The 24,059-nt window shown below is 29.5% G+C and overlaps 1 protein-coding gene across 1 annotated transcript in view; it reads right to left on the reverse strand.

The window, feature by feature from the left end:
- Positions 1 to 671: 671 nt before the first annotated feature.
- LOC118194170 (uncharacterized) overlaps positions 672 to 24,059 on the reverse strand; it is a 195,772-nt gene continuing 172,384 nt past the window's right edge. Inside the window, exon 6 of the mRNA XM_085823453.1 lies at positions 672 to 23,189. Coding sequence (XP_085679579.1) covers positions 22,980 to 23,189 — 210 coding nt within the window. The 3' untranslated portion in view covers positions 672 to 22,979. The remainder of the gene's footprint in view (positions 23,190 to 24,059) is intronic.

The raw sequence follows: 24,059 nt of genomic DNA on the forward strand, positions 1-24,059 counted from the left end.
AAACGTTAAAAAAAAAACTCCCCTTTGGACGAAATCTGAAACCTCTCAGATTTTTTTTAATTACTTTTCTAGTTATCCTTCTCTCACACATATATTTATTTTGTGATTCAAGTTTCTTAGAGACGATAACTCGTCCATGAGAGTGAAGGCTAGCTAATGAGAAGCAGCGCTAAAGAAGCAGAGTCAAAGCCTATTAAGCAAAACTAAAAACTTTTAGCTAATGCAGATCCGGATGACTCATATGCATGGTCTGATTAAGAGAGTCGGCAATATTCTTGTAGAGGTTCCAGACTCTCATTTCCCTTATTTTTACAAGAAAAATAACATGATTATGTAGAATTACAGGAGGATTTTCGGTTCCCTGTAATCTGTGGCAGCAGGGACTAGCGGCTTATAATCTGTGGCAACAGAAGCTATCAGATCCTACTCACACGCATTCTGGAATAAATCCCTTCTAAATCGAATTCTGGTATTAATCCTTCACATCAGGCTTCAATCTGAGCAGTTTAAAGCATATTTCAGATAGTTTACTAACAAAGTAAGGATAAAAAATTAATAATTAAAGAAAATTTAATTATATTAAACAACTATTAGATTATTAACAACTAAATTTTTACAAAGGTTAAAAAAAAATCGCATGTCTTAGATTCGTCAATAAAAGAAAGACATCAAATGTTTCAATCGATAATATTTTATTTACTTCAATACTTTACAATGTTTTTTTAAAATTGTGTACAAATTCAACACCTGTAATAGATGGAAACAAATGACACACAAATTCGAAATCAAATATGAACAAGAATAGTTATTTATGTATCTATTTTTACAGCTCTTTTCCTACTTTTCATAATTGGCTCCGAAGCATGTACAGTGTTTGCGCCGTAGAGTACAGCAATAGTTGAGTCCTGGTATTTAGGTACTCATTTCAACCTCAATAAAACAGTCTGCGCAATAATTTGAACAACAAGGAAATAAAATATTGTTTACAAAAGCGATTTAGAATTCTCTGAACACCCATTCTGATTAGGAGAAATAGGTGAAAGAGGCCCATATGCACTTTGAGTTCAGTATTCGTACAATATACGAAAAAATGAGCACAGATTTGTGGTCGGAAGCGAAGATTTCGAAGATGAATGTGCGATAAAATTTGATGAAATTGTTCTTTGAAATTACTAATTATTTTATTACACTCACACACCATTTTTTTATCAAGAGATCTTTAGGCCTGACTAGACATGAATGACACTGCTAGCGTTTGTCAGTAAAAAATCACTTAATTTGTTTTTGCAAATGCTCAAATGTATTCATTAAATGCTTTTACTACATACTTATTCTAATAATTTGCATAGTCCATTTGTTTGAAACAAGGTATAAAATAGAATTTTGGAACGGTTGTTACTTTGCCGTGAATAGGCTAGCTCTTCTGTAATATATATTTTATGAAACGCTATTAATAACTGTTCTTAATTTAAAGCAAACTGAGCAGTTTGTAATTTAAAATGCAGTAAGAAATCTCACTTAGTTGCATTTCATATTTTATCTGTTATTGATTTCAAATGATGGAGCTTAATTCCCTTTTTCTTGTTAAACTTTCTAACATGAATAAGAGAAATAATAAAATATTTGAAGATATATTTAATACCTAAATCATATTCTATTATTTAGTTAAAATTACTACCATTTAACATGTATGTGTAACTGAAAATTACAAATAAATGGTCCTTTGAATTAGCTCATTAATGATCTAATCTTGATGAATTCCGTTGCCAATGATATTCAAACAAACTAAAAAAGGTTCAAAGAGCCCGAAACGAAGTATGAACAGATAAAAACTGAAAGTGACAACAAAATGAAGCTTTGACCAAAAAATTCAAAATATACACGTTTTATCACCACTGATTTCTATGAAATAATGAAATTCTGTACGGAAAAAAATATAGTTTTCTGTTAATATTTACATTGATTTCTTTTAGAGATAACATAAAAAAGGATTTAAAAATTTCTTAACATTGCTATATACCAGAAGAAATACCCTTAAGTGGCTTTTTATTAAAGATAGCAAACATTTCCCTCTTATTTGTTTAGCTTCTAATTCAAAATAATCTAAAATTATTTTATTTTGATACAAGTTTAAGCATAAAGATTTTTATTGCTGTAGGAAAGGAAGAGGTTTTTTAATTCAAAAAAGTCCTAAAGTATGTAGATGTATATTGAAACTGCTAATTCTTGTTTATTAATTAATTTATTTTTATTGTTTACTAAATCTCTCTTTTTTAGAAATTTTATTATGTCTTAAAGACACTTTTCAATAGTCACTTGTTTTGGGATTTAAAAACATAAACTATAAAAATAGCCTACGCTCTAATATTTAACTCTAGACAGTCACGAAGATACATTTAATTCTGGCAATCATATTAACAAGGAGTGGTTTCATACACCATATTCAGATGTATGCATGTTCGCGTTTATATTAGCGTGTATCACGAATATGAGTTTTCTATGAATAGATTACTTTTCTAAGGTTTGTACATATTGTCCTTTGAAAAATTCATTATATTTTAGCATTTGAACTTGATTACAAAGCAAACATATAATCTGAAAAATGGGAAAAAATATTCTGATATGTTAACGGTTACTTAAAATAAGTTATAATGGATTAATTTTAAAGGACTTATTCTAATAAAGGTTTCTTTGCCTTCCGATGGTCGAGGAGATGAGACCATTAAACAGGAGTTGTGCGACTCAGATTCGGAGCCCTGAGAACGGGCTGGTGGTAAGGCGATTTAGTGGTTTTCTCCATATGTAATATCGATACGAGTTGGTTTGCATTTCAAACACCTAGTGTGTAAAGAAAAGTTAAGAGAAGGCATCCATCTCTGTTGTTGTTGCTTATGTTCACTTGTCTGACGTAGTCAGTCCAAGTCCACGAAATTCCTCGTGGCAAGGAGCGCAGATTACGCCTATCGTCGTTGGCAACAGCCTTGAGCACCTAACAGGTGACAGTGGCTCAGGATTTGGCTCAGTTCTGCCCCTAATTTTGACGGGGAGCACCCCGGGGGAAAGCGTCCGAAGGCATCCTTTTCTTTTGACACATACCACAAATATGGTCAAATAACCTCATCTAACAGAAAATTTTAGAAAAACTGTTTCAGAATTTCATGAATAAATATTTTGGGCTTTTAAATGAAATTAGATCCTTAACATTAAATTTTAAGAAATTTCAAAATAGATTTTTCTGACAAAAATTTAAAAAGTTTTAGAAATTTCGTACGTACGTTTTAATCTTATTTCTTACCCTGTATACATACATGCCTCTATTTTTAATGTCGAAAACGCATTTTATATTTGTCACAGCTAATAAAATTTCTATATTGCTCAAAATGTATTTGAATTTTATAAACAATTCTTTTCACAAAGAAAAGTACAAATGAACGAATCAGAGGTAAATAAATAAAAAGAAGAGGAGGGAAGAAAATGGAACATCGTTGTTATTATTCGACATTTTACCGTCACTGACTGAAATCAATAATTTTCTTAATTCAATTTAATTTTTATAGTCATTAATTAGTATGATCATTCTGTTTGTTTAAAAGTTAAAACGCGAAGAGATAGAAAGATCGTAGAATATACTCTCATGATAATTGATCTGTGAAATAAAATAATAATAATATATGAACTTTTACCATGTATGCATTAAATTGAAAAGCAAATCTCAGTTCGTGAGTTGGTTCAACAGCCATATTTATTATTAATGTGATGAAATAAAGTGGTAATTTAATCTTGATAGAGAACACCGCACATTCGTCTTCGAATCCTTATAACATCTGAAGACAGTCACAGGCTTAGAACTGAATTCTAAAGAAACCGACTTCTATCTTAATTCATGTGGCCTTGTCTATAGATACTGAAATTGAGACATTAAAAATAAAGTTAATTCTTTAACATACACTACAGAAACGAATATCTGATTAAGATGATATTAGTTTTTAAGTATAAATATGGACTAAATAAAATTATGCTTTTGAAGGGAATGCATTTTGAAAAAAAATATTGAGATAAAATAAAATAAATATTAATGAAAGTTTCATATTTGAACTTACTTTTTTATATAATTTTATTCTAAAACTGGGATGAAACTAGTGGCGGCATTCATCAGGTTTTCACCGGTTTGATAGTAAATCTTACTGAACTATTTTTAGTTCTGCAAACCGATCATTGTAATTAAATTATGATGGTTATTTAGGAAATTTATAACTATTTTCTTAATATTTATGATTGAATGAAGCAGCGACCAGCAGATAAACTATTTGAATCCTACCACTAGATGAAACAATTCGAAATTATTAAACAAGCTGCAATGCTATATAAAATTAGATTAATATGCCCATCTAAGATTGTGACGTTTAATAAGATTTAACTTATGCTTTTATAATTTTAAAAGTTATTAAACTGCCATTTTATTTGGAAAAAATATTTTACAAAATTATCATTTATAATTACAAGAACTTGAAGCAAGCAGAATAGTTTTTAAAATTTCGATTTTTAAGGTAGATCTTAACATAAAACATCGAACATAGAGACCTAGCAATCTTATTCAAGGTTTGATTGATAAAGATAATGTACTTTTTCTCAAAGAAAACAATTTACCTTATTTTAAAATAATATATCTTTGTACTCAAGAGAAAATTACATTCTAAAGATAAAATACTTGTACAAAAGAAAGGTTCTTACTATAGTATTCTACAACAATAATATACTTTAGCTAAGAGAAACTTTCATATTCGTCGGAATATAAAACTGCGTTTTTCCCCTTAAAATGTGGTTCTAAAAACCATAACTGCTTTATATGTTCAGGCTAGTAATTAGTATACATAATTAGGCAATTCATTACTTAGATATTCATTTTAGTAATGTACAAAAACACATTCACTTATATTACCTAAAGAAGAAGTGTTTTAGCCATTTAATTATTTTTTTACTTTGCTTACAATGCTCAAACTTAGATATGCGTTTAATGAATACGCAGTTGTCCGTTTCATGTAAAATACCTTATTAATACGATATTCACTACACATAAAATGACAATATAGTTTCACTGAAATACATGAATTTTTCTCCTGTCAAATGGCAGCTTAAGTTTTAGATTAATTTATTCAGATAAGAAATGCAGTTCTAATATTTATCACATAAAAATACAAGTAGAACATCAGTTTGTTAATGAGTCACTTTGGAATAATAAGAGGTTCACATTCTAAAATTTGGAATATTTCATTATCATCACTTACATAATATAAGAGTACATATTAAACTAAAGGAAAAAGAATGTGTCACAACACTCCCGTTATCCTTTTACATAAGATAAAAAGTAAAGTGAAAAGAAGAAAAGCTGACAATGCCAGTCTGCAGATTTGACTCAATAGATTTGTGTATACTTTAGATATGCCTTTTATTCAAGATATGCCTTAGAATAAATATTGTTTCTCATATTCTATGAAAGTAATTTCGCATGGGATGAAAATAAATTGAAATCATGAAATGACATTTAGAATAATTAAAAAACGAATTAAATTTACTCTCCGTTCCACTATCTTTATAGAAATGGCCACATGTGATAACAATTAGAATCTCAGAAACAAACTTTGATATATTTTTCCCTTGTTCAACCTCTGTCACTTGCCATGAAAAGAAGATGAGTTCGAATATTTTGTTCATGAAAGAAACATCAAAATCTGTAAATAATCACAGTTCATGGAAATTCTTATCTACCATTTAAGTATTCAAAGATAAATGATGAATATTTATAGCAATACGATCTAAGGTTTACAAGAGACGGGAATGAACGTAAAATCTCTCAACATTAGTAACAGATAATCTGAAACATTCATACTACAACAGCAGAGAGGAATGAATTAATTCGCATATATATTTATATATATATATCTGAAACGCAACGTCTCAGACACGACTGAAAATGGACGACTACGTCTTTGCAAAGTTATCTACTGAATTTATTTTCGCATTGCAAAGACAAAGAAGGTTTAAAAACTGCGTAAACGTCTGTAAGCAGTCGATGTTCTATCCGTTTGTTGTACATTCTTTAAATCATTTCAAAAACTGTTACGTTTTCATTGCTGCAATCAACATTGTAAAGATGAGGAGTAAAAAAAGACACAGAATGGTTTAAATGTAAGTATTTTTGGAAAGTAATTTACAGTACGTAAATGGAAAGAAAAGTAATATACTCCTAATATACATGTACGTATATAATACTTATAAATGTTCTCTGCATATTATTCATTACAAAAATTTGATTAAAATATTCTATTGTCTCAATGCAGTTAGTTTTAATTTTGTTGAAACAATACATTAAAATGTGTTAAATTATGCTGCAGATGTTTATGCTGTATTTTAAATATTAAAATAATTATTAGGCGTCTATTAAACAGGGCAGTGATTTTTAAGTTTTTAATATTTTGAGAACCGATTTTTTAACCCTTTGGTGGTCATCAGCGAACTCAGCTCGCATTTCAGTTACACACTGCAATAGGAGCAACGAACCAACTCGTATAACAGATTTACTACTCACAGATATCAGGCGCATTTGGGAAGAAAGAATTGCTTAAACTCGTAACCGCTAAAGGGTTAAAAACTACAATTCTGTCTTCTCTTTTTAATTGCAGTGTAGTGAGTAATGTCAAATTTTAATTAATAAATAGTAAACTTAAATGAATTAAAACACAAATTAAGTATATGAAGCTAAATTTAATTTTAATCTTTCTAATTAAATACCCTTCGGGGCGATATGACAGATAGCAGATTCTGACTGCCTGTACGAAAGATGTTAAGGTTTGGCTATTTGTGTACTGTCTTCCCCTTCTCCTTAACAGAGGCAGTTACCATCCTAGGATTCTTGAATTACATTGTCGGTGATCAGATATTTCAAAGGCTGATTATTTAGTTCCTAATGAATACCTCATTGGCAAATGCCTCTATCGATTTAGGAAACGGAGAAATTTTGATTAACTTTTATTATTATTAAAATTAATTATGAATTTTATTTATCAATTTGCATTAGTAGTTTTCACTTTTATCGCCTTTATTAATTTAACAACAACAAATATGTTTATTTAAATATTTGAGTGATTGAGATTCTGGTTTTACATATACTGTGCTATTAAAGATGAATAATTATTTACAAAAATAGCTTACTGTAACGCAAAGCTTCGATTAATTTTCTGAGTTAAAGGAAAGTAAAATTCGTTTTCAGCTTATCTGAAATTTAAGTAATTAGTATTTATTAATCTTAAAAATGCATTATTTTGTTAACATCGTTATGTTAAATAAAGTTGGAAAGGAACAAAGAAATAGTAATAAAACTTTCATTTATCATCTGAAATGAAAGAAAAAATTATATTCTTTCTTTTATAATGAAATCAAGCTTAATAAAAGTTTGCATGAGGTTTAACATTAAGCACATCTGTCGTTAATAACTCGCTCTGATCATTTAAGAAGTTCTAATAAAAATTATAAGTTCTAATAATTCTTTAAACTAGAATTCGATGCATTTAATTACTTACATTCGACATTAAATAATTAATATCTAATAACATTATATATGGTACACATAACAATAGTACTTAATAACATGAAAACGAAATTTATTGGCAAATAGTTTGACAGAACAACTATTTGATATGTGATATCTATCTAAAGAAAAACATTTTCAGTTTTGCTGTAAGAAATTACTTAATTCTGAAAACGTAACAATTCTTTATTTTGTAGTTATAAACTAGATTAACTTCATAAAAGTAAATTAAAGAAAAACCTATTTTGTTCTCCTTTATGACAGCATTAGATACATTGGGAAGTCAGAATTCTCTTTTAACTCATATAGCTAAAGCATATTTTCTGAATTAAAATAGACACCTCTTTATGTCACAATAATCATTATTTCGAAATGTGCCGCAAAAATGATCGTTTTTTTTTTTTGGTTCTAATTAAAATAATTTTCCATATAAAGAATTATCATAAATTCTTAACCATTAAATAATTATTGTAGTATTTGGTGTTAACGTTAATTGCAAGCCCAAAACTTAAAATTACTAAACTTGAAAATAACATCAACAGGACTCAACAGCAAGTATACTCAACTTTAGTATAGAATAAGCCAATGGTCTCAAACTGGCGATCTGGCGGGCAGAAAGCTGTGTCCGAAGCAGTTTTATGCTGCCAAGGAGTACATTTCTATTATGTATCAATTGCAAATTCGGTGTTACAATGATTTTCAAGATTATAGCTGTTTGAAGTCCGAGTTTACCTTATTTTCATTACCATTAAAACCGACATGAATAACGAACGAGAAAAATATATAAACAGAGTTTATTAATTTATAATCTGATATAAATCTCATTCAAAGGTTTGAAGATGCAGATTTTATTAACGTTTGTTCGTATTTGTCAAAAAGTAAATACCCTCAATTACGAATGTTTGCACTAACAATAATTACTTTGTTTTGGAAAGCATTTAAATGTGTACAGTTTTTTTTTCACATTTGAAAACTAATAAGAAAAAAAGACCTAGAATGACAGGCTATATATAAAATCCGATGATAATTTCTAGTAATTCCTCTTCAAGGCTACACATTTTATCAGAATCGAAACACCATCAAATGTCAAGCTGTACTAAAAGATATAGAAGTTTATAATCATTTACATACAAACGTATTTTTAACTACACGTCGAAGAAAATTTTAATAAATGTGAGAAAAAGATTAAACTAATTACCATTATTTACTCCAGTTTTGTCCCATTCCAGAAGTCTTCAAAGAAAACTTTTAAAGTGGGGCAAACTCGAGTTGTCAGAATTTGTTTACTTTTTGTGTGAATTAAATTAAGCTGTTTAATGTTTAATTAAGCATGTTATAATTATTTCAAATAAATGTCAATCTGAAAAAAATTTAATAAATAAATGTCAAATACATTTAAATTACGAAGTGTAATCAACAAGAATGTCTTAGATGAGACGAATTTGTATTTTATACAGAAAATAAACAAAATTTTTCCTTTGTGATATTATTATTGCTCATATATGTTTTGTTAAATATTTAGTAAGAGAAATTTAAAGTTATTTAAAATAGATTTTATTTTGCTACTACAAATTTTCATTGAAATTAAATCTAGCCTATCATTTGTTTTCTGATCGTGCATACAATATAAGTTTGAGACCATTGGTATAGGCTATATCAGGCTTTAGTTCAATATAAGCCATACTGGGCTTCAGCACAAAAGATATATCCGGCTTTAATATAATGTAAGCTATATTCAGTATAATCCATATTGGGCTTAAGCACAGTATAAGATATATCCGTCTTTAGTACAATGTAAGCTATAACAGGATATAGAATAAGCTATATGACTTTCAGGAAAATGCAACATAAGTTATATCATTTCTAGGAAGGTAAAATTTATTAATTCTCATATTGAGACAAAATTTTAGCAAATGTATACAATACAAATTTTATAATTCAACAAAAGAAGAGTGGGAACATTGAAAAATGAAAATGAATCTGCGAATGAAAGAAAACAGGGAAATATTTGCTTCGATTTTGAATTATTAACTATCAAACCTCAAAAATTAACCGTAATAATAGATAAAGAATGTTTATTACAAATCACTGTTTCAGCAAACACAATATAAATCCATTCGTGCATAACCAACATAACTGTCTCTTTAAATAACCCACAAATAAATTACAAACATTGAAATATTTAAGGAAAACAAATCAGAAACTTTGTTCACTTGGTTTGAACGAGAACTTCTTCAGAATATTGTGAATACGTCGCAGTATGAAAACCTTTATATTTTGCAATGCTTTCCTCAAAATTCTGATTTTAAGCACCAGCAAATTATGTTAGACTTTTAATAATAACAACAATAACAATAAAGTACATTGTATCTATATATATTCAGCATTTATGCTCTTATTCATGCAGTTCCATTGCAAAGAATATATGCTGATATAATCACAAACGAGATTTCTTATACCTTGAATAGAAATTCCTTTCTAAACCAAACTTATCCAAATTCCAAACGCAAAAACATCCTCATTTCTTTTTTGATACTTTAAGAAGTTACGTTAAATTTACGTTAGTAGCTTTGATAGCACCTTAAAAAGAAAATATTTAAAGTAAATCTCTCCGTTCTATGTCTCTTAACATCAACTCAACTCTAAACACTTAAATTTAATATAGCAACAAAATAACATCAAATTTATTTGCAGAAATATAGTACATCAAATTTGTTGAATTACATAAGTAACAATGAATTTAGAGACATAAGTTTGTTACATAATTTTGTGGGTAACAGAATTCTATGGTAATAATGACAGATATGGGAAACTGATTGATTTTAATTAACGCAGTGCATTCGCGCAAGGAAAATTAAATTTTACTTCAGAATGACATAAATGTAATACCTCTATCAAATAACAAAAATGAAATTTTATAAAGACATAAAAACATAATAAAGTTTACTCCATTGCTATTCTCAGTTTATTTCGAAAAAAATACTATTTAAATATTTCCAAAGCATTTATAAAACCTTGTACATTATTACTGATTATAACGAATATACAGCAAGCAATTAACTCAATTGACATTAAGAATGTAAAATTTATGATATGCATGTAAACAGATGGATCTATACTATAAACTTCTATTTTTAATTTCAGTTGAATAAATCTGCATAATAGTTATTGCGATAGAATTAATTTGTAATCCAAATAATACACAGAAGACTATTAAAGTATGATATTGACATAGCTTTTAGTTTTTCTTCAACTTTCGGAGTATTCTTTTTTTGTTCCTGTATTTTTACAGTTCTTCTAAATGAATTTTTATTTTTTTAGTTTTTAGATTTTTTTTTATGCTTATGTGTTGATAACTTTTATAATATCTTTTTGATTTATAATTCATCCTAGATTCATGTAAATAAATAAATAAAGTGACTAGTGTTAAGGATAAAATTAATATTCATTCAGAAAATTGCAAAATCAGAAGCGTCTCGACGTATTTTACTTGAAAACTAAAATAACTTGTCATTAAAAAAATTTGTATTTGGACTGAATAAATTATATACTTCATTGACTAGAATGGTGAACAAAGAAGATGTGTATAAGAATTTGTTTTCGTTCAAGTTTCGCTAAAAATATGTTATCTTTCATATTATTCATGCAGAACAGCTGCAAAGTAATTCTTACTACAACCCTCTTTTCCATCTGTTCTTATATATCAATAAAATAAATACATTGATTACTTTGCAGCACTTGTAATATTTTGTTATTTTCATTCAACATAATTTTTATTGGAAATTAGATATAATTGTTTTTTCAATTTGCTCCAGTATGTAAAAGATACTAAAATATGTTAATACACATATCTATTGATTATCTAAAAATGGCTGAGCATTCATTTATTCTTTCATCACATAAGATTTCATCTTGTTTATTTTTTTCCTTCGCATTCACTGAATCGTATTTTACATAATTAGTAATTTAAAATTTTGCATTTGCTGCTAATTAAGGAATAAATCCAGTAAAATCACTTTATCTTTAGATTAATAATAACTTAGATTGACATAATTCATAACTATAAATACAGTATGATTGACTACTGGTATTAAGTAGAATGATACTAAAGAAATTAAAGGAAAGAAAAAACTCTCAAGAAATTAGTTATTTTAAAGAGATCGTTCACCTATGTGGTTATCAACAGTTGATTTCCAACCTGACAACTGCAGATGATTCAGAGACTTTTGAAAGGTAAATGATTGCTTTAGTACTTATTTTGAATCAGTTTTTTTTATAATTGTTGCTTTTAACTATTTATTGTGCACATACAGTATAATTAACAACACTGAAACAATAAGAAAGGATTTACGCCAAGCATTCCGTTATAAATAATATTCTCAATGTCTAAAATTTTAGTGGCAATTAAGTAATTTTCTTATTTTCAAAAATCATACAGTTATTATATACATTTCTTTAGTATGATATCATTTTAGTTAAAGTAATTATAAATTAGTCGCATCTTTTTGGTGATGCTCTGTAACTAAACCATAATATTTGCTCTTTTATTTGCGAGATGGTAAAATTCATAAAAAAAATTACATGCAAGAAAACAAAATGGTGAACAAATGTTATCGAATAACGAGAAGAAATGTAATGAGAAACTATAACGTAAAAAACGGTAAACTCACATTATTGTGACATTATTATTGCCTTTATCTCGTATTTGAATTCTGAATTTTTATGTGATGCCATTAATTAAAACCACCTTTTCATAAGAATTCTTATAAGACGATATTAAATTTCCTTTAACGAATTATAGGACTATTATATATAAATAATTAATTAAACTAAGCAGCATTAGGTTATGAATTAATTAAACGAATTAAATTATGCAATATTAGTTAAATGTCTACCGTGTTAAATAATGCAAACTAAATTATACGGCATTTGTTATGGTTGAAATTATATTATATTAATTAACTATTGTATAACGACATTAATTCAATTTTATTAGCTTCGAAATTTTATATGGCACCATTAAATAAAATAAATATTGCCAAACGTTTCCAAATGTTTTGGCATTTCGGAGATTTTCTTCGATTCACTGAGTGAGCTGAGACCCTTAGCAAAATTTGAATTCAGTTTGTACATTTTTAAAGAACTTTGACAAGAGCAGGTACAGTAAATTTCTTCACAATGGAGGGCATTGTAAACTACTTTTCCAGCTATATTTAAAAAGTTCTCAATCAGAAGGCAAATGATTCTGTTATGAAAAATCAGCAAAAATTTTATGTTACCCAGTGAAGAGAAATGTTCTGCAAAATACAGAATAAAAGATTTAATTTATAAATATATTAATTAAACATTATTCATAAACAATTTTCATATTCATTATATATCTCCGTATTTAAATGTTAAAATCTTGGCTCGTTAAACAGATCTTTAATATAACAATACTAATAGTATATTATTAAAATTTGATAGCTTTTATTAATTAATTTAGCCTTTTTGATGACCAACTACTTTTGTGCGTTTTTCGTTTAAATATTTTTTTGCAACAAGATGTGAAAAAAGTCTTTCTATCTATCAACATGAAATGTGAGACAAAACATAATAACACCATGATTTCGTTAAAATCACTTTAGGATTTAAAACCCGTAAAAAATCACATTCATTTCTGAAAATAAATAGTAAATGAAAAAGAAATGAAGAAGAAAATTAGCAAGAAAGCTTTTAAGTACAAAATAGTTTACCAGAAAATAGAATGCATATTTAACAGGAATGTGTTTAGATTAATATTTCTTGATTTCAAATACTTTTCTGTATATATGAAGTTTTAAATTTTTATATCATTTCAACATAATTTTAATAATCGCTTTTTCTTAAGTACCACAGTATTAACAGCATATAAAATTTTATAAACGGATAAGAAGTTTGATCCACTACAGTATTCAGTATGTGTTTCTAAACATCTCATTTATACTTCTTCGGGTTTCAAAGCCAGAATTAAAAACAAAAGTCTCGAAAAATTGTAATTCAAATAATATTTGAGAATATATATATTCACAGGCTTTTTAAATATAAAAAATTAAAATATTAAAACACGAAAGAAATAAAATATTTAACGTGGAATAGTACGAGGTTGTTTGGAAAAAAATTTCATTGTTGTGCTTATGAAAGAGTTCTTCAATGTATGTCATATTTTAAAGCACGGTAAAATGCAAACTCCACTAAGTTAAGAAATAAAGAAATGTACAAAATTTGCTTTGAAGACCTTGTTCAATCAGTTGCCAGAAACGTTGATTCTTCCGGCTCTTCAACAAGCTATTGAGACACCCACTTCAAGACCTTCTTTCAAAATGCGTATTTTCATATTTCCTTTTGATTGTTATCACTGATCAAAGCGTCCGCTCTTGAGATTTGATCGTTTAAGAGTTCGAAACGTTGAAAAATGTTCTGGTTTAATGCATGCATATTCTGTTTCACTTCCTCCTCATTTTTTGAACTAGCAGTGGTTTATTGTTATATATGGAAGGATTACTTAAGATCTCAGACAGACATATGACTTTACTGTTATACATAGAAGAATTACTCAAGCAGTCAGACGACATTTTTTTTAAATGTAAAAGCAAGATGGTAACATTCTTACGAAAATACCAAAAAATTCTGACTCCTTTTTTTTTCGTTGTTGGTACTTAAAAGAGGTTTTGATTCGAATACAGGCATACCTCGGTATACAGCAGGGGTCCGTGACACTTAGCCGACATCAGTTAGCCGACAGGAAATTTAGCCGACACGGACATTTAGCCTACAGGACATTTAACCGACACGGACACTTAACCGACAGGTCATTTAGCCGACACGGACAGTTAGCCGACAAGACATTTAGCCGACAAGGACACTTAGCCGACAGGACATTTAGCCGATACGGACAGTTAGCCGACAGGATATTTAGCTGACACGGACAGTTAGCCGACAGGACATTTAGCCGACAAGGACACTTAGCCGACAGGACATTTAGCAGACACGGACAGTTAGCCGACAGGACATTTGGCCGACACAGAGTTAGCTGTCAGGACATTTAGAGCTACGGGACACTTACCTGTCAAGACATTTAGTTAACAGGTTACTAAGCCGACAGTGACGTTTAACTGACACGTACCCCAAAATTATTTAAACTATTAATTACAAAATTTCTCGACTACTCCACAAGCTCAATATATAAGTCATTTTTTCACCTATCAATAAAATTCATTTTTCGATTCTTAAAGATCTCATATGTGCTATTAATTATTGTGTTCATTTAGCATTGTTTGATATGTATCGTGCTGTTTGGTGTACATTGTGTTTGGTGTACATTGGCCAAATTGAAAAAGCGCTGAAATTTCTCGAAAATGATTAAAACAAAACCTTAAAGAATATTTTACTTCTAAATTAAACATTATACACTAGTTTAGGGCTATAAACATTCACCTAAGTAAGTATTTTAAGCAAGAGGCGTGGTTAATAAAATGTTACAGAATTTTTATCTCAAGAATGGCGACATGAACTGCAAATTATAGAGGTCACAAATAATTTATACCTTTGCTTGTCTTAAAAATTCACTTTTTTTAAAATTGTTTTAATAACAAAATAAAATATATTTGCTAAACTAACCCTCACCACTATATGTTTCCATAAAAAGTATAATTCAAGGATTACAATAATTTTTATTGCATTGCATTTTGCGCATTTTTTTCAAGCGTAATTCTTCTATAAATTTCTTTACTTTAGTAAAACGGTAAAAATGCTAAACGCAAAACTTATGAACTTATTTTTGTGTACAAATAAAGTAAAATTAAATAATACTGATAGCATATGATGCTTTGAAACAAATAAGGTAAAATTAAACAAGATTTGAAAATTTTCTTTGATTTTATGAGCATTTTCAAGCAATAGTTTTAAAAATTATTATAACATAACAAGACGATCATTTATTTGATTATATGATCATTAATTATTAACATTAAAACATGATTATTTATTTTAGCAATTCATAAAATTCGGAGCATAAACGTTTTTGAGTATAATGAGGAAAAAAAAGATAAACTCTGGAAGCACTCAGCAATATAATTTTATATTACGCCCAAAGGAGCGTTTTTGTAACGTTTTGCGTGTTACCTTTATTTATTAAACATCATGTTCTTCGCAAGTAAACCACATAAAATTCAATTCAAGAACAATATCACAAAATATTTGAAAATGACATATCTTTAGAATTTCCGCGTTGGAGATAAAAATGTTATTTTCTGTACAGGGTTGCCATTGCTTGCTTTGAACTCGTTGAGTTTGTTAATCAAAACTTCGTTAAAATTACAAAATATGAAATGGATTAAAACAAATTCGAAATTAGTCCTTGCAGGTGCCCATGTTCGGGTAGAGGATTACGTTATTCAAAATTTTATGGTTCTAAATTCTGTTGTTTTTTTTTTCACAGTGCGAGAGAAACATACATGCATTCATGCAGATTCTTCATTAATTTCTTTAAATATAATACAGGGCGATAATATTTGGTGGCAACAGTTTGCAAAGTGAAACGGACATTTATAGTGAAACAAAACAAAATGCCGTTTCGAAACTAATAGCTTTTTTGAGCTGCCGCATCTTTGGGCTGATAAAATAAATTAACAATAAAGAAGAAAACTTATTCAGAACTAGACATAAATTAAAAAAATAATCACTATAAAATACTAGCACAATCAATTATTACAGTCAAATACAGTTTTTAACTTTATAATAAATGCATAAAAATTATTAAAGTGTTAAAAGTGTTAATCACTATAATGTATTAGGAAATATTATTGAAATAAAACTTCTTTGTAGAATATTATGCTTCAATATTCAGATATAATTTTTAAAAAGCAGTACAAATAAGAATTTTAAGCAAAACTTTCAAAAATCCCTTTTTTCAATTTTAGTATTTTTTACTTATTTATACCAATAAAAGCATAAAAATTGTAAGAGAAAATTTTTTGCTTGAATTTTTCTATTAGTTCAGATTTAAAATATTACTTTTAAAAGAAGGAGATACAAATTTCCTTGCAGCATAGGAAAAGCTACTAAAATATCCCGACCTGAAAGCATGCAACAGCTTTATAATTATTTAGAACATCAATTATGCTCGATAAACATGCTAAATTTTTAAAAATCAATTTCAGTTTCAAAAATAAAAATATCTAAAAATTCTAATTTGTCAAATGAGGTGCTATTACCAGCTTTTTCTTGAAAATTATACGCGCTGCATACTCCTCCGGATATGGGCAAGGTGACAGCCGGCAATACGTCAAGGCAGGGGAGAAAACCCATTTGGGTTGGTCTATTTCTTATAACGTCCATGGATACATATCAAACCATGCTAAATTAACTCAATAATTAAAAGCTATATGAGATCTTTAAGAATCTAAAAATGAATTTTACTGATAGTGAAAAAATAACTTAAATATTGAACTTATGGAGAAGTCGAGAAATTTTGTAATTGATAGTAAGTTTGAATAATTATTGGGTACGTGTCAGCTAAACGTTACTGTCGGCTTTGTGTCCTGTGGATTAAATGTGTTGACAGTTAAGTGTCCCGTAGCTAAATGTCTTGATGGCTAACTCTCTGTTTCAGCAAAATGTCCTGTCGGCTAAATGTCCTGTCGGCTAAGTGTCCTTAAGTGTCTTGTCGGCTAACTGTCCGTGTCGGCTAAATGACCTGTCGGTTAAGTGTCCGTGTCGGCTAAATGGCCTGTCGGCTAGGTGTCCGTGTCGGTTAAATGTCCTGTAGGCTAAATGTCCTGTCGGCTAAGTGTCCCTGTCGGCTAAAAGTTCTGTCGGCTAAGTGTCCCTGTCGGCTAAATGTCCTGTCGGCTAAGTGTCCCTGTCGGCTAAGTGTCCGCGACCGATGCAGCAGACCATTTTTCAATATTTCAGTCCACCGCAATAAAATAAGCATGGTAATAAAAAGACTTACACGGATTTTGTAGTTCTTTAGAATGTATTAAAGCTATATTTCGATTGCAGACGTTAAAGTTTGAGCAACAAAGTAAGCAACAAAGCAATCGATTTATTTAACTTCATATATTTTGTATTTTTTCTGTAGTATAACTTTTATTTTCTTTCAAGAACCTTTTCTTTGTGTTTTCAACTTGGCTACTATTATGCTTCACGATAATGGCTACGTCTCAACGTTCGACATATCATTCTCTAGCAGATGAATATTTCTTCCTTTCACGTAAGAATACGAGACTAGAGAAATAGCATCAGATGCTACGAGAATCAACATTCTATACAATTAAATGTATGAAATTTATAGACATATTATAATATTATAAGAGAGGGAAAAGAATTTATGCAATGAAAAATTTTAATAGTTGTCAAAATAAATAAGAATCGTTTGAATTCGCCTATAAGAAAAAATTCTTTCACTCTTGAACCCTTCAAGACATCCAAGCAATTCCCAATTGTGTACTGATGGGTTCTGTAGCGCTGTGGTTGGCTCCTAGGAGCACGGCGAAATTTTACAATATTTTCTTAGAAATTATATTTAATCCACAGGATTTTAGAATCAGACAATCGAGGTATGGTACTATGACCGGAATAATATCTAGCAGACACTGTCCAAACCACCGGTTTTGAAAAATATCTATCAATTGGTATGAAAATTAATTTTAGAGTGATAATATCGATAAATTCTCTTAGATTTAATCCTCTTGAAAGACAAAACTCGACCTGAATTTTCTTCTATAGAAGGAAATCTCATTGAGCTGTCTTGGGATAATATACTGAAGATGATTTTTTACAGTAATCATTTACTACGAAACTAATTGAATTTTAGATGGCATTAAAACATGATGAAAGTATGTTCGACGTCATATCTTTGTAATACTGGTTTGTTAGAAAATGTTTTAATAAAGATCAAGTGTCGTATCAAAAATATTTTTGGGGAAGAGGAAATGAGGTGGTTATATCTGGTCTGATTCTGGGATTTCAAAAGATGGATGATTAAAAAAAAAAAAAAAAAGAAACCCTTAAACTCAGTTGCAATTCATTTGTTCATTGATACGATTATTCAAAATAGATACCTATTTTGTAATTTTTAATACAAATTGTTTCCTCAGTTTCAAAATATGTTTCATTTATTTTTTAGTTTAACAATCTAACCACTTCAGCTCCATATTATAGCTATTATTAAGTCTATTTCTAACGCGGAAACACTAAGATCGCCACGAACCGAAACTGTCTGAGATATTACGTGGCAATTATTTTGTCTAATAAAAATAATAATAATGAAAAAGTCTGGAATATTATAAGAATTATCAGCCGAGGTACAAAACGATCAAATGAGGTTTCCAGCTGATGCGAATCAACTGATTTCATCTTGGATTGCTGCAAATTTTTTTATTTTTTAAGAAAGAACAACGAAGTGAGATATACTTCTATCATTATTTGCACGAATTTAAATTGTTTACTTAAGTAAAGTTAATTAATACCTTACGCATAGTAATCCAAAAAAGTAATGAAGAAAAATAATTTTTCATTCTAACGGAATGACAAAATTTCAGATTCACTCATGCAACTGATTTACTTTATCAAAATGTGTCAAAACATTTTCCTAAAGAAAAGCAAAAAAAGAGGGATTATCAAATGTCACAATTAAAAAACGAGCCACAAAATTTCGTTGCCGCTTATCAAAGCTAATATAATAGTGGAAATAAGAACGTAAAAACTTAGAACGTATGAAATAACATATAACTGACGAATAATTATCTGCTTTCTATTAACATATATTTTATATTTTTAAGGTGCAAATATACTAAATGCTGACAACATTTAAGCGTCATTTAGCAGGAATAATGTATTATTAAAGCTAAAGTTAAATTTTTTAACGAAAAATAATTCAGTTCCAAGCAATGAATTTAGACTGAATTAATATGAAATAACAAATATATCAATTAAAATATTTCGTAATAAAACAAAAATAGTAATATATTAATAAAATATTAAGTATTTAAAATGTTTGGAAAATTACAAAAATACACTGAACAGGATTTGAGAATTATTTACTTATTAGTGATGTACATGTAGGAAAAAAAAAGGCAGTTTTATATCTCATGTTCTACTGGGCGAATTGAGGAAATTCAACTTGCGTTTTTCATGTCTCGAAAGCGCAACCTAAGATATGTATTAGATTTATATATAGCATTGTTTTAATGTAGGTATTTTCACACAAAATTGGACGTTTTCTGAAATGACGTGCCAAGATTTTCATATTTCGATTCTACGGCTCAAATTATGCCAAACTGCCAAGTTTCATAAAAATCGCACGAGTACTTTTGAAAAAATTAGCTCTGAAAATTTTAGTTCCTCAATGTTAATTGAATTTGGCATATATTTATTAGTCTCTCTTTTTTTATTAAACCTATTTTATTCGTTTTTTACCATTTCGAAATTGAGGTTCATTCCAAATAAAATTCGCCCATTTTTTATAATTTATTTTTTTAAATTGGTATTCTAAAATAATTTTTCGAAAAGCATTTTGAGTTGTAATCTATAAAATGTTTACCATCATCTTAAAATAGATATATTTCCAGGCACACATGCAAAAAATTAGAGTTTTTTATTCAAAATTTGCGAATATATACGTGAATTTATATATTGGTGTGTTTTGAATTTGGCATATTTGTTAAAAGCGGTAATAACATCAAATGTGGTTTAGGCACTTTGTTGAAATTATTTGAAAGCAGGAACGATGTGATTTTTTCTCGCTCATGCACAATGCAAAAAGGGAGAGGAAGATAGGTTGCCATATATTAAGAAGTTCGCTAAGTAAATTATTCTTGGCGCAAACTGAAAAAAATGCGCCAAAATAAACTTTTGAATTTCTCCACAAATTTCTCACCAAATTTTACAAAACTTAATATTTTGGCATAATTTGAGTCGTAGAATCGAAATATGGAAAAAAAATGACATGTCATTTCAGAAAAAGTGCGATTTTGTGTCAAAATACCTATATTAGAACATTGCTATTTATAAATATAATATATATCCTAAGTCGCACTTTCGAGACATGAAAAATGCAATTTGAATTTCGTCAATCTGCCCAGTAGAACGGGAGATATAGAACTGTCCCTTTTTTTTCGCAGTGCATGTTATAATAAAATATTTACGACAGAAAAGATCTTGCGGTGAAAAATTGATATTTAGGAAAAGACATTATGCATAATGGAGAAGTATCAAGAGATTTAATTTTAATTAAAATACCATAGATTTGGGGAAATGATTTGGATAAATGAGCACGTAAAAAGCGAAATTTAAAAATCGCAGTCATTGAGTAGCAAACAACAGCGTACTATTCCTTTCTGTACTATTCTATTCTATTGAAACAATTTTGTTCCAATTAAATTCTTACACTCTCTTTTATCTTATTACACTCTTTGATAAGCAAACATTATTCGCTTTCGAATCTGCAAGAAAGAGAGGGAATTCTGTTTTATTACCAATAGTATTTCTATATTGAAGTTTATAGTCTTGACATTAATTAGAATATTTAAACGATAATTCTGGCATGAACCCCAAAATATTACATATACAGACAGAGGCATTTGCATTTAAATAAAATATTTTAAAAAAATTATCAAAAGATAAACATCATGCAGGCAAAATTAAAAGTAATCCATTTAAAGATTCTTTGACAGTGATGAGCATGAAGGTGATTGCAGCAAGTGTTAACACGTGCTACGAAAACAACAAGTGATGAGAACTTTTTATTGTTTCGTAATCGCACGACTGCTCTATTCCAGATGTGCGAAGAAAACAGTTTCATAACAGTTTCTTAGACTGAAAAGGCGGTAGAAATTCTTGCAATACCTTTCGAACATTGTATGCCTAACTAAAAACGATTAGATAAAAATAAATAAAACATTTTATCATTTCTAATGGCATCAAGCGGTACATGCTTTCATCACCACAAATTTTTCAACTTCGTATTCGTAACTTTGCCAGCTTATGATTGTGAAACGAATGCTAATCAATTGCACTAAAGGCCTGTGGCTGAGCTTGAAGATATATTATATTACCTTGGACTTTGAATACATCACGTGTGCAACAATGCTTAAGGTGATTTGCTTTTCGTTATTGCAAACATATTATACTTCAAAAGTCAATGATGCGGATGTCAGCAAGTACATTAGTATTATAACATACGCGAGCCAACTAGCACGGATTTCAAAGTACAGCCCACTCTCTCTCTCTCTCTATTTTTACACCCAGCACTTCAATATTATGACTTAGAATTCTTCATCAAAAAATTGCATTGCACGTAGCGAAGTGCTAAGTGTCAGAAGAGTATTTTAAGTAGCATTTAACCGGGTTTACATCAGTGGCTGGTTTTGGATTCAAAGATGGATTTCTTAGTCCACTTATTTATTCGTCGTTGCACCATATACAATATCTTACTCCATGCGAGTAAACTAGCAATTTGTGATTTTTGGAGAACTTTATAAATGTCTTTTGTGGTTGTGAGGCAACTTAAATGGAATGTACGTACCTCCATAGTAGTTGAACGGAATGCTCGAAATATCTGGTTGAAAAACCTAAAAGCGGTCTTGCTAAGTTGTAAGCTGTAGATTACTGGTCCATTAGCTTTTGTACACCTCTTGTGCATTGCAAATTATTGTCATGAATTTTAGTCTGAAGCAAATGAAAATTCACTTGCTTCTGAAGATCTTTCTTGTCATGATGCGTTGTACACTACCACATGTGACATCACAATGAGAGAAAATTTGACCAGTTGACTTCAACTCTGTACTTTGAGATGATTCCCTGAAATGAAATTTCTTAATTGAAAGGGAAATAAGAAAGGAATCCTTTTCATATTACGTATCCTTAAAACCTGGACAACAAAACTAGACAATATCCCAGTCCGTGTCACTATATTTAAGATTTTTTCCTGTCCATTTTGTCTTTGCATAATCTTTTATAGCAGCTGTACCGAGGAACTGTAAATAGATTAAGAAAACAATTACCGCAAGTTCCATCTCTTTCGTGATTCTCAAAAATCAAGTAATATTTGCTTTTTTTGTTTGCCCTTCGAGAAGAAAATAATGGTGCGCATTTCTTCAGAAAGGATTTCTTATTTTATTTACCCAGGAATGGCAAAAACCTCGAAGGCCTTGCCAGAACGAGGCTATTTTCTGCAGATATAAGGATCAATATACCGGCGTTTGAGATGAACCAAACAAATCGATTCATTAAGTAATCGCTTCTGTAGGTTCATGGATTGCATAATGTAATATATTTATATATATGTTAATGTATATATATAGATATATCATGGATGACGTCTGAGTATATCTCAAGGTGACAGAGAGTAGAAGTAGCAGAGAAGCCACGGTCATCCGACTGAAATTGATGTTTTACGGGTGGGCGGAGTTGGCGGTGAGAGCTGAGCCATCCGCCTATAAAGGGTGGACCCCACGAATCGCGGATAGGAGTCCCTGTGCATAAGGGTGTAGATCTGCAACTGAGCTTCGTCAAAAGTGTTAGCTGTGGGCGCCACCATGTTCTTATTCACGATTTCACGAACCTTCGAGTCCAGACTTACCTGCAAACACAAAAGACAAATAAAATATGCAGGCAAAGAGACAGAATTTATTTTGAACAACAGCTCAGCGATGATAAAGAAAGCAAAATGTAAAATAACAATCGAACTGAAACAATTAACAGTTCACTACAGGCTTTATTTTTCATCTAAAATTATTGGTAAAAGTAAACAAGAAACTTTTTGTCTTAGATTTTTTATTATCCTCCTTTTCTTAGTTATTGAATGAATTTTCTTAAAAATACAAACATTATGTTCCTTTTGTGTGTACTCATATACACATTAAGGAATCATGATTTTGCAACATGATTGTTTTTGTATATATATATATGCAAATACACATTTACACACGATTTAAAGGGAATATCATGTTTAATTAAATTTGTACATTTATATGCAGGGCATTCAGTTAAAAAATTGACCATACATTTGATAGTACATCATTTTTGGCATATTTTTATTTTGTTCGTGATGGTTTTAATTGTTGTATTCTATGTTATGAGGTTGATAGCCCAACTGCCTTTTTTTCGCGGGGAGGGGCATGAATTCTTCAGACGTAGAAAGGGGTTGTGACACTATAGTTTGTTTAACTAACAAGTTAATTTTTAATTTGCGTCTTTATTGTCCTTTTTTAACTTCAAGTCATGTTTCTTTCCCTGAAGGTTATATAGATTTTATGTGCTAGGTATAGATGTATAAAAGAGTTTACCCGAAAGAAACAAGTGTGAATGAGGGAACGAACGAGAAACATATGGCCACGTGTGGAGTGAATTAGCTATTGGCGAATGTCTGGCCTGCGTAGAAGAATCCTACGAATTACCTGTCCAAATGGTAAGCTGCAAATGAACATTTTAAACACGTACTATCAGCCAG

This window comes from Stegodyphus dumicola, chromosome 1, assembly GCF_044657685.1.
Source record: "Stegodyphus dumicola isolate Sdum_Otavi_A_Nest chromosome 1, ASM4465768v1".
NCBI classification, from domain to species: domain Eukaryota; kingdom Metazoa; phylum Arthropoda; class Arachnida; order Araneae; family Eresidae; genus Stegodyphus; species Stegodyphus dumicola.